This window comes from Chelon labrosus, assembly GCF_963514085.1.
Source record: "Chelon labrosus genome assembly, chromosome: 13".
Lineage (NCBI taxonomy): Eukaryota > Metazoa > Chordata > Actinopteri > Mugiliformes > Mugilidae > Chelon > Chelon labrosus.
The window spans coordinates 4271385-4284404 of NC_140346.1; the positions used below are offsets into that span (position 1 = coordinate 4271385).

General features: G+C 45.5%; 1 protein-coding gene across 1 annotated transcript in view; it reads right to left on the bottom strand.

Annotated features, from left to right (window-relative positions):
- Nucleotides 1-2210: 2210 nt before the first annotated feature.
- LOC311497745 (cilia- and flagella-associated protein 337-like) overlaps nt 2211-13020 on the bottom strand; it is a 40449-nt gene continuing 29639 nt past the window's right edge. The window contains exon 16 of the mRNA XM_084558115.1: nt 2211-2959. Coding sequence (XP_084414241.1) covers nt 2657-2959 — 303 coding nt within the window. The 3' untranslated portion in view covers nt 2211-2656. The remainder of the gene's footprint in view (nt 2960-13020) is intronic.

The window sequence follows — 13020 nt, forward strand, 5'->3', positions numbered from 1 at the left end:
GCAGTGACAAGGAATTTGAGAGTGACTTTGAGAAACCCAGTAAAGAATAGCTCTTGCTGGCTTTTGTAGTGCAGCTGTGCAATCTGTTTGAAACCATAAGGCACTATCAAATTTCCTCAAATAACGCTGAAGTATTTCTGTTTAGTCATAGAACATGGAGCAGCTCGAACACCAGTTCATCCTCTGAAGCTGAATATTCACTGTTACACACCACTCTGTCCTAAGGCATGGAAATAAAATATGAAAAAGCTGCAAATTAGCTGTGCAGTCTTTCCCTAACTATTAAGAAAAACTCAAATACTTTTCACAATAGAAGATGAAATGTTTTAGTTACTTCAGAAATCCCAGTCATAATCGTAGCAGATGATCTAACTACAAGACAGTCCAAAAAACCAAGGTCTGAGTTCATGTGAAAATGTTGATATTCCCAACAGCATCATCCTAACATTATGCTTTTGCATTTTTCCTACATTAAAATACCCGGTCTTTAAATTGCTGGACATTTAACCAAGTCTGCAATTTTTTTCCACTAGCATTGGCATTAGCATTAGCATCTAAAGCAATGCACCATTGTGTCATATGGTGCCTTGGATGGGTCAACTTCCACATGAAAGATCATGGAACTCATAACCATGAGTTATGGCATGTTTGCTGACGTTTCATGGAATGGCGATGGCCATGGAAGTTATATTTGATGGCTGGTACGTTGATACAATGTAATTTAGTTGTACAGACTTCTTCGTAGTATATAATATGAAATAAATGTAATATTCCTAGTGGCCTGACACTTTCAATGTGCCTTTGCATTTCGTATATTACGTTACAAGGTTGTTGTCTAGCAGGAAGGATCTCAAGAGCCACAGCTGATGTTACCACCTGAAGACCACGCATTTTGTGTACACAACTTCGCGTGTCATAATCATGAGCTCATGAGTACCATTTGAAGGCAGCATCTGTCCCAAACTGTCCTTGTGCTCATCTTTTACCCCCCACCTGTCTCTCTTCATCTGCGGCTGGGTCTGGAGGTGATCTCTTCCCTTCAAATCTGAAGGTCACTCTAGTCCTGCTCAGGTTCCTGTTGTGTGTGCTGTGTTCCAGGTCTCTCCAAACACCAATGATCCTCCTGCAGATGACGAACAGCACCCGAGATTTCAACAGATTAGATAAGATTTGGAGACATAAATGAGCAGTTTAATCTCACTGAGACTTCACACACTCACAGAACGCTCTTAAAGTCTTTGCATTTTCGCCTTGATCTAAAACATATTCATAATTAACAGTGTATGCTTTGATAACTTGACATTTTGAATATGGATGTAGTCTTTTATTTGCAGAATGCACCCCCTGATAAACACTACAAAGGCATGAATCAAACAGTATCTAATGAAATATTGTTGAGATAATGAAATGTGGAATAATACCTGTTGAAACATTAAAACCAACACAAGCTCTAAACAAACAATATGTCTCTATGTGCTGCCACACAAGTGAGCAGGCATTAACACAATAGTATGAACACTAGCTGAGTTCCTTATATTGTATTCCATAGAGTCTGTGTATGTAGGTGTACAAGCATGTTTGCTTTCATTCGTGTATGCTCCGCTTTGGGTCGTGTGTATTTATGCGAATGCACTTGTGTGACTGTGTATGTGTGTGGGCCTGAGGCAAAGTGAAATAAAGTAACACTCAGCAGACACCGCCCCAGGCTAACTTAATATGGGCCTTCTTTGACACAAAACACACACAGACACACACAGACACACACTTACACGCAGCTAACTGTGGCTTGACGCTGGGTTTCACATCCATTTCATCAACTGGATACTACCACCCACCAGCACGCTGCAGAGTGGGAGGTTAGGCTGTATCAGAGCCAGCCGGCGCCGCTATACATTTAAACTGTGAAGCGTTACTTTGACAGTGTGATGATACACAGTGTTTACATCCAAAAATAAAAAACTTATTTCAACAGCATAGGTAATGCAGTTCAAGCTTTGGAGATATTTTTGTTCATTTGGACACATCTTTCCTCCTCATCTGGCTATCATTTTGGCTGTGTTAGTGCATGTGGCACAATGTTTTGTAACAAAGTCTCTCTCAATGCAAAGTTTGAAATTAGAAAAAAAAATTGGTCAACAGAACACCTACCAAATCATTATGGACAAAAATGTCCACGTCCAAAAAACTGCTATAAAAACTTAACTGATTCATATTTTTTTCTACTTTTTTCTGCATAAATCTCTTAAAGCACTTCAGCACTTTACAAAAGTACCAAAAATGCAATCATTCCGAGGATTTTAACCCTTTAAATGCGAGTTTGATTACTTAAAGTCATTGTTGTTTTGTTTTTTTTGTTTAATATGTTTGTTATTTCATTAGCTTTTGTGCTTGTGATATTGAGCTTAGCAGGCTATTTTAAGGTCTGTGTGTGTCTTACAGTGACTAAGTAATCAAACTGGGGTTAAAGGGTTATAATCATCAAAATGATTGAATTTTTGGTAGTTTTGTAAAGTGCTGAAGTGGTTTAAGAGATTTATGCAGTAAAAAGCAGAAAAAAAAATATTAATCAGTTCAGTTTTTATAGCAGTTTTTTGGTTGTGGACATTTTTGTCCTTAATGACTGAAGAGGGTAGTAAATTAAACTGATGCCTGAGGGTTAAATGAACTGCACTCGTGTCTTTACCTGTCCGAACAAACCAACGGTCTCTCCAGGCAGGTAGCTAAGAGCCACACTGCAGTCTGATGACACTGAGAGGAGGAGGAGCCTGTCGCCATGGATACACGTTTCCAGGTGAGTCACATGATCAAGGTGTGGGCAGAAACTACACAGTAGTTTCGGGGATTCTCTGTTCACTCCTTCATCTGGATTGAGACAGTAATCCTGAGGGGAGAAGGAGCAAAAACTCTTTAGTTTGTCTGAAAGATCCATTTTTAAATTGGCAATGGAAGACTGGGCTAACTAGTTAATGTAAAAAGGTGAAAGAGATACACTAAGAAAAATGTTCAGCATCCTGAAAAGCTGATAATCAGTGTAGAAGACTGGAGAAGCAGTACGTTATTGTACTGTAGGCAGTTACAATAGCTTGAGAAAAATGCAGGAAACTGTAAGATTAGACTGTTTTGTCATAAAGAAGTCGACGGGGATACTAAAGTGGGGACCTACCGCTAACGGCCGTTCCATTCTTGAGCAGAGCAGTTTCTACTGGTGCGTTTTTCAATGGAGGCCAGCAACACAACGCTACAAACTGACACATGACACTTGTCGCTGCATCATGCTATAAATCAAAGTTGTGCTGGTTGCCAGCGCTCCAATGATGTAGTGAGGTGTCAACCAGTCATATGTGTTTGTTTGACCAGTCCTTTTATGGATTTATGACAACATAACATCAGTCAGTGCTTGAGCAACACTTCAACTGTGACTCCCTCACCATTTAGTAACTTTGTTGCTTGTACTTTGACCATAGCATTATATTACCTGTATTTCCATGCAATATTGTGGAGTTAGCCAATGCGATGTTGTGACTGCAGAATCCTAACCGGTTATAGGCGATAAAGCTGGCTGGCTGTACATGCCAATGCATGGATTCTACATTAAAGGGTCTGTGTGTATAATTTAGTGGCATCTAGTAGTGAAGCTGCAGCTTGCAAGCAACTGAATACACATCATACACATCTTTCCAGGCATGTAAAACCATTTCTGGAGTCAGTGTTTTGTCTGTCCCTTCTGGGCTACCATAGAAACATGGTGGGTTTAATGGCAGAGAACCTGCTCCTGTAACGGAGTTAATGTGACTCCACTTGCCACCTCTCACACTAGTCGTCAGTTACGACATTATTTTAAGGTTATTGAACGCAGCACCCCTGCGAATTAGGGTCGTGCACCCTGGGAGACCGTAACAGTTTTCCTGCGCTGTCTCCCTGGTGAGTGCACATGATGCTAGCTCCAGAAATATTTACCCTTATACTTTTAAATTTCGTATTTAAGTGGGTGTCTTAAGTTATGTTTTTGTACTGTTTCCTGTGCTACAGTGTGAGAGCGAGTTATTTGAAAGTTCTACTGAGACTGATTGTATACTGTTCTGCCAGGTACGTGTAGTGCTTATGCACAGTAGCTAATAGCACAGTTTTCCTGCGCTGTCTCCCTGTGTGAGAGCGAGTTATTTGAAAGTTCTACTGAGACTGATTGTATACTGTTCTGCCAGGTACAACAAATAAACCGACGAAAACAGTGGTTCGGTCTCTGTTGGTGTCCATAAACACAACGCACGAACACTACCGCTACAATGGTGCCGTGACCCGTTCGTCTTCGTGGTGGTCCGCGAGCCGACGCGATCCGCGAGCCCGACAGACAACTCTTCAGGCGGCTGCTTCATCTGTGTTTTACTCCTTCCCGTGGGATCGTGAGTCCGGTTGTGACTTGGAGTCAGTTGTTTGGACTGTGTTATTCTGTGCGATGAATGAGGCCTAAGTACATATAAAAAAAAAAAATAAAAAAAAAATTGATTTGTGGATTGCAATTTTGAATAAGCTATATTGATGTTTAATGTGATCTGTGACGAGATTTATTTCTATTTTATTTTTTTATTTTTTTCCATGTCTGTGGGTCATCTAAAGGATAAAACCTGTTAAAGGGGAGACATTGAGTAAAACAAGTAAAGCTGCAAACGGTAATTGGCCCTTAGCTGGAGAGATTTTGAGGTTTTATTTGTTGTTTTTTTTCAGTGAGGATGGATGAATATAATGTGTCGGGTGCTGGTAGGGGTTCAAAACTGTGGTTCAGCCAGTTTCCTACTCTGGGTGGGCTAGTGAAGACAGGCATGTTACATCTACCCCTCACAGTCGTCCTGGGCGGGATAGTGCGTGTGCCACTGCAGATGCTGGGGTGGATGGTGAGTCTGCACTTTCTGGGCGAGATGTACATGTTCTCAGTGACTTGGTGAGACAGATCGGGACCAGTATAGGTGAGAACATTGTTTCATGTCTTAAGTCCATTCCAGCTAATGATGTTAGCATGACCCCGTCACCCACAGCTGATCTTACTAAGGTTAATTTGACAATTAACCGTGATAGTTATGAGCCACACCCCTTCAGAGGAGATGATACAGACAGACTTTCAGTCTCTGAGTGGGAGGAGGCTATGATACTTTATCTGAGTAAGAGGGGCATTGAACTTTGTAACCAGGTTGATGAAGTTTTGGGCAAGCTACGGGGGAGAGCACGTGATGTTGTGACTATTGGACTTCGCAGTCAGCCTTGTTTGGACTTAAAGTCAGGCCCTCAACCTGTGTTTGACATACTTAGGCAACACTTCAGTGACTCTGTGGCCTCTTTTATGCCCCTTGCTGACTTTTATGACACAAAGCCCCACTCCACTGAGACCGCTGTTGATTATTGGATTCGGCTTAACAAAGCCATGGACGTTGCTGTAGATGGACTAAAGAGACAGGGGAAGACTCTCGACAATCCGTCCCGGGAAGTGACAGTCATGTTTATCACTCACTGCCCTGATACTGAGCTGTCTTTAGTCTTCAGCTGCAAACCTCTGGAAAAGTGGACTGCTACAGATGTTCAGGTGAGGTTAGATGAACACCATCGAAAGAAGCGCCTCCAGCAACGACAGTCCTCGCGCCCAGCGGAAAGCCTGCAAACCAACCAAACTGTGGACGTTTTACAGTGCCATGCTCAGTCTGCTGAGAGGGCCCCTGATCCTCAACCGGCTACAGCCAGCAGGACATCCCAGTCTGAAGGGCAGTCACTTGAGCATGTTATCACTCTCCTTGAGCGGTTACTGCAGCGAGAGGCCTCTCAGCATTCTAGGCCGTTGAGGTCTGGTATGGGTAGCCGCAACAGGTCTCGGGTGCCCTGTGCTGTTTGTGGGGGTGACAATCATGACACCATGTCTCACTGCAGGAGGGAGCGTCTTTGCTTCCGCTGTTATGCTGCCGGACATCAGGCTGTGACTTGCCAGATTGCTCCTCCTGCTGTCTCACCTGCCACTCAGCCTGGTGGCTCCAACCAGCAGGGAAACTAGCGGGCCCACATGAGCAGGGGAGTAGTGTAGGGCCTGATGACATGTCCCCGCAAGATCTTGATGATGTTGACCTCGAATCAGTATACTCACAGTTCTGCTCTTTAACAAATGATAACTCCACTGTGATTGTTCAAAACACACAGAGACTATCTGCAACTGATAACCTTTTTCACACAGATGTGCTGGTCCAGGACACCATGAAGCTTCGAGCCATGCTTGACAGCGGTTCCATGGCCTGCTCTTTGAGCTCTCGTGTGCTCCCTCTTCTGGAGGAGAACAATGTTGTTTCCCTGGACTCTATTTCCCCCTCATCAGTTGTCCTTATTGGATGTGGAGGTTCAAGAACAAGACCTGCTGGAGTGTGTGAGTTGCAGATGAGGGTGTTTGGCTGTCGCTTCTCGGTTCCAACGCTCATCGTGGAGGGCCAATGTGATGATCTCATTCTGGGTAGCAATGTCATAAAACACCTAATTCGGGTGCTGAAGCACTCTGGAGACTGCCAGGAGAAAAATTCGTTCTCAGATCAGGTCTCTGTGGAAGAGGTGAGCCTGCTGCAGCTGTTGACCACTGTGGAGACATGGAGAGGCGATGAGTGTCCTGATAAGGTGGGCACTGTTAAACTCAAACATGCAGTGACCCTGGAACCCATGACAGAACATTTAGTTTGGGGCCGTCTACCTGCTCACGTCTGTCTCTCAGCCGGCAGCACGGTCGTCGTGGAGCCAAGTGAGTCACGAACCGTGCCACGTTCAGTGATCGTGGGCCGGGTTGTAACGCCACTGTGGGGCGATGGATGGGTCCCAGTGAGAGTCATTAACCCCTCGACTAGACCAGTGACTTTGAGACGCAACTGCAAGATTGCAGACGTGTCACCGTGTATGGCATTGGAAGACTTTGACACTGACTACCTCTATGAAAATGACTCGTCAGCTGAAGTGAAATGTACTGTGATGAAGACAGCTGACAAGTCTGACACAGCCAGTGAGAAGAGCTTGTCTGTTGACTCAGACTGTACTGCTCGTCCACCCTTTAGTCCGACTCTCTCTGACTTGGGGCTGCAGGACATTGACCTTGATGCGACTCATCTGTCACCCTTTTGGAAGGCAAAGCTTGTTAACCTGTTGGCTAAGTACGAGTCCATCTTCTCTCGCCACAGACTGGACTGCGGTAGGGCCACAGACGTTGTCCATCGCATCCGACTGAGTGACAGTAAGCCCTTCAGACTTCCCTATCGCCGACTGTCCCCATCACACTATGAGAAGCTGAGGGTGGCTTTAAATGAGATGGAGGAGCGTGACATCATCAGGAAGTCTACGAGCGAGTACGCATCACCTCTTGTTCTTATCTGGAAAAAGAATGGCGATCTGCGTCTCTGCACTGATTTTCGGTGGCTGAATGCACGCACTGTCCGTGACGCACACCCTTTGCCTCACCAGGCTGACGCCCTGGCTGCTCTGGGAGGAAATGCGTTCTTCTCGACCATGGATCTGACCTCTGGATATTACAATGTGGAGGTCCACGAGGAGGACAAGAAGTTCACGGCTTTCACCTCTCCATTTGGGCTGTATGAGTACAACAGGCTCCCACAAGGACTTTGCAACAGCCCAGCCACATTCATGAGGATGATGATGGCTATTTTTGGCGATCAAAACTTTCTGAGCCTTTTGTGTTATCTTGATGACATCCTCGTGTTTGCCCCCAATGAACAGCTGGCATTGCAGAGGTTGGAGATGGTGTTCGAGAGATTGAAGGCACACAACCTGAAGTTAGCCCCCAAAAAGTGTCAGTTCATGAGGCCTTCTGTGAAGTTTCTGGGCCATATTGTGACTAAAGAAGGCATTTCAACTGATCCAGAGAAAGTCAAAGCCATTGTTGACTTGCAGGAGAAGGATTTAATGGTGGAGGGCACGGACATCCCATCCCCCACCAAGATTAGGTCCTTTCTTGGAATGGTGGGATTTTATCAGCAGTTTTTTGAGGGCTACTCTAGTATCAGCAAGCCTTTGTTTGCACTGACGTCTGGTCTGAAAAGGCCGAGGCGTACCAAGGGTAAGAAGAACCCACCTGTATCTCAGGACCTTTCCTGTGCTGATTGGACTCCTGCATGCAGCGAAGCTTTTGGAAAGCTAAAGCAGGCTTTGCTAAATGACATCACTCTTGCTCACCCCAACTTCAGCAGGCCGTTCCTCCTGTCAGTTGATGCCTCCTCCAATGGCCTTGGGGCAGTGTTGTCTCAGCTAGTTGATGGTGACGATGTTGCTAGGCCCATTGCATTTGCTAGCAAATCGCTTACGTATGCCCAGTCTCGCTACCCAGCACACAGGCTGGAATTCCTCGCACTTAAGTGGGCTGTGTGCGACAAGTTCAGCCACTGGTTGAGAGGAAACCGGTTCACTGTATGGACCGACAACAACCCGCTTACTTACCTTCTCAGTAAGCCCAAGTTGGACGCCTGTGAGCAGAGGTGGGTGTCAAAACTGGCCCCATACGACTTTGACATCAGATACATTCCCGGTCCTAAAAATGTGGTGGCTGACGCTCTCAGCCGTGAGCCTTTTGTGCACCCCAGTGTTCTCCATCGGCTCACAACTGTCCCCTATGGTGCACTATTGGAGGAAGCAAATGCCTTAGCACCTGACTGTGTGCAGGATGCGTTTCGGGTGTCCTGTGATCCACTCAGCTACCTGCAGCAGCATCCTCTGACTGTGGCCTCCAGCAGTGCAGTGGCAGTGCCCCAGCATACGCCTATCTCCTCGAAGTCAGTGTCTGCTGTTCTGGAATATTCGTTGGAGACAGATAGCTTGTCCCCTCATGCGTTCTGTTTGCCGCAGCTCACTCACCCGCTTCTGCCATCTGAGTTGTCTGACTGCCGACCTTTGCCCAGAGATAAACTGACATCGATGCAACGTGCTGATCCGTGCTTGGGTCGGGTACTCTATTTTGTGGAACGCCAAAGACAGCCATCGAGACGAGAACGCCCACATGAACCAGCGGAAGTCTTGCGGCTTCTTCGACACTGGGAGCAACTTACCATCAAAGCAGGTGTTCTGTATCGCTCTTCCAGGGATGCTGTGACAAAAAGGAGGACTTATCGGTATGTCGTACCAACTAACCTGAAGGATAAGGTCATGAAAGGTGTCCATGATGAGGCAGGTCACCAAGGGCAGAAGAGGACGCTCTATCTGACTAGGCAGCGGTTCTACTGGATTGGGATGGAGAAGGATATCAAAGACTATGTGCAGCAATGTCGCCGTTGCCTGGTCAGTAAGTCCCCTGAACCTGAGGCCAGGGCACCACTTGAGAGTGTTAAGACCTCTAGACCTCTTGAGTTGGTCTGCATTGATTTTTGGTCAGCAGAAGATTCGTCCAACAAATCTCTAGATGTCCTTGTTGTGACCGACCATTTCACTAAGCTAGCTCAGGCCTACCTCTGTCCCAACCAGTCAGCTAAAGCTGTCGCTCATCAACTCTGGAACAACTTTTTCTGTGTGTATGGCTTTCCAGAGCGAGTGCACTCAGACCAGGGTGCAAACTTCGAGAGCAGCCTGATTGCAGAGATGCTAAAAGTTGCTGGTGTTGAAAAGTCTCATACGACACCTTACCATCCAATGGGCAACGGAGCAGTCGAAAGGTTCAATCGCACCCTGGGAAACATGATCAGAGCTCTTCCACCAAGAGCCAAGCATAAATGGCCCCAGCTTCTGCGTTCACTCACCTTCTCCTACAATGCGACAGTCCATGAAACCACAGGCTTTGCTCCTTTTCTTCTGATGTTCGGCAGAATTCCCAGGTTGCCTGTGGACATGATGTTCCAGTCTGTGCTTATGGATGAGCAAGTGGTGGACTATGATGTCTATGTGCAGGGTCTACGGCGTGACTTGGCAGAGGCTCTCAGGATTGCTCAAGTTTCGACCACGAAACAACAACAGAAACAGTCTGAGCTCTACAATCGTAAGGTGAGGGGTGCACCTGTGGAGGTTGGGGACAGAGTCCTGCTGGCAAACAAAGGAGAACGAGGTCGAAGGAAGTTGGCTGATCACTGGGAAAGTCACCTCTACATCGTTGTAGACAAACAGGATGACACTCACACCTTCAGACTCAGGAACTGTGCAACAGACCAGGAGAAAGTGGTGCACAGGAACCTTATCATGCCTGTTAACTTCCTTCCTCTCCCTGCTGATCCGGAGGATTGTGAATCCTTTGTCAGTGATCTGACTGATGAAGCTGTGGATGAGCCTGTGATGGGTGCTGAGCGTGACAGTGATTTTGCTCTTCCTGGATGTGGACCGGAGGACAGGACTGTCTGTTGGATTTCGCAGCTCCCTCTCTCCACAGGAGAACCGTTGCCTACCATGGCCGATGTTGATGAACATGATCAGAATGGACTTGACGAAACTCGCCCTGATGATCCCATTTCATGCAGACTTGACGGGCCAGGCCAGACCGTGTCTGACAGACCGGACCAGTCTGATCCTTGTGTTCCTGCTGTTGTTGATGCTGACTGTCCTGTTGACTTGCCAGACTTTCGACCTGCCGTTTCTACTTTTCCTGTTGACTTGCCGTCTCCTGGTGCTGTGTCAGTTGTGGCATCTGAGACTGGACGAAGCCTTACCTGTGACAGCCTACAGGGAGTACGTACTAGGTACGGCAGGGTTGTTAGACCAGTTGTCAGACTTATTCAGAACATGCACCAGAAGGTTCTTGCTGGTCGTTAGGGTTATTTTGTGTGTATTTTGTGTTTCACGTGTTTAGTGGTGAATGTATAGTCTATGAGTTCCTTCACTTATTAGGAGGGTTTGGTTCTTCTTAAATTTTTATTTTTAATTTTTTTTCCTTCTCTCTCTCTCATTTTCTTCTGCAGTAATGACGTAAGGACACCTGTTTGTGACTATTGGCATGGATGTGTCCAGGTGGATATTGTGTGTGCTGTTTTATACCATGATCTGCAAGTTATTTAACATGTATTTGGGCGTGTTTACCTATGGGTGCTGGAAGGTTTTGCAACCCTTCCTCATTCTAATTCTTCAGGAATAGTCTTGTGACTGGTTTACTTGGCATCTGTGATCTTAACAGCACTGTACCCTTTACGTTTTGTTTTTGCCCATTTCCTCCTCATGAGATGTTATTGGTACCTGGTATCTAGTCTCGGTTACTGTATTTCTTTTGGTTTGTATGGGCAAGTGGAGATCAGTAGGGGGGAGTGTAACGGAGTTAATGTGACTCCACTTGCCACCTCTCACACTAGTCGTCAGTTACGACATTATTTTAAGGTTATTGAACGCAGCACCCCTGCGAATTAGGGTCGTGCACCCTGGGAGACCGTAACAGTTTTCCTGCGCTGTCTCCCTGGTGAGTGCACATGATGCTAGCTCCAGAAATATTTACCCTTATACTTTTAAATTTCGTATTTAAGTGGGTGTCTTAAGTTATGTTTTTGTACTGTTTCCTGTGCTACAGTGTGAGAGCGAGTTATTTGAAAGTTCTACTGAGACTGATTGTATACTGTTCTGCCAGGTACGTGTAGTGCTTATGCACAGTAGCTAATAGCACAGTTTTCCTGCGCTGTCTCCCTGTGTGAGAGCGAGTTATTTGAAAGTTCTACTGAGACTGATTGTATACTGTTCTGCCAGGTACAACAAATAAACCGACGAAAACAGTGGTTCGGTCTCTGTTGGTGTCCATAAACACAACGCACGAACACTACCGCTACACTCCCAAAGTACAGTACAGAAGATATGCCGGTTCGGGTGATTATATACTAATGAAAACACAACTGTTAATACTGTATTACATTTCTTCTCAATCTATACATGCACCCATTATTTACAGTATAACTGCTTACTCTGAAGAGGGTCATGGGAGTTGAAGCGTATCCTAGCTGGCACCGGGCAAGGTGGGGTAATTCCTGCAATTATGTTTACAGTTTTGGAAAGTAAGTAAACTGTTAGACTGCAGATACTAATGTTCTCTATTGCTCCCTCTTGCACACTGCTTAGAGATGTACGGACATTCAAAGCCCAAAGGCTCTGTCTATATCCTATGTCTGTGTCTGAGAACACAACACCATATATTCTGCAATCATGTCAGTCATCCATGTGATTCCTGACTTGCTGAAGGACAGGATTTCTGCAAGAGCACTGAGCTTGCCCAACTTCTTCAACTCTGCTACATATATACATAAATCTCCATAAATTAAACTGGAAGCCAAATGAAACGTACCCATCTGAATTCCTCCCCTCTTATAAACTGTGACAGAGAGTTGAGCTCTGAATATTGTGGCAATAATACCCGAGAGGCTGTTCTTTTACTCCGATTATGAGCATGACGGTGATGCAGCTACGCCTCATACCGATGGCACAATGTAGGTCTCCATAATCAGAGTCAAAAAGTCAAAAGGCCTTTGTGAGGCATCAGAAACTCTTCAGCTACCAAATATATGTAATGCATAGTACGTGATGTGATCATGTACATGTATTTCCACACATATAAGTCTGTATAAAGTATGTTAAAATAGGCTTTAATTACAACATTCATTCAGCACACTTAGCTGAAAAATTAAGCCAATGCCAAAAATTAAGCACAATGCAGTACCTCAAATGCCCACTAGAGGCAGTGAGTCAATCCCTTTAGACCTCCATGTTAACTAGCTCAAACTGCTCAACTTTACAGCAGAAATAAACATGTTTACAGCCTGATACTAAAAACATTTTATGGTCTCTCTAGCTGTACAACTGCACTCCGGATGAATCTTTATGTAACCCACACTTCTAATGTATAACGGCTTAGAGTTATGTATAATTAAGGGTGTGGCGGCACTGAGTGACAGGTGGATGCTGTCACAGGTTGCTGGTTGTCTGCCTGGCTGTCATCTCCACTCATACTCCGCCTGTTTCTGTCCATTCTTGAATTAGCCTGGAGTCAAGCTCTGTCTGGATGGCAACAGCCGGAGCCACCGCACTAAGCTTCAAAATCGCTTCCTTGGGAATACT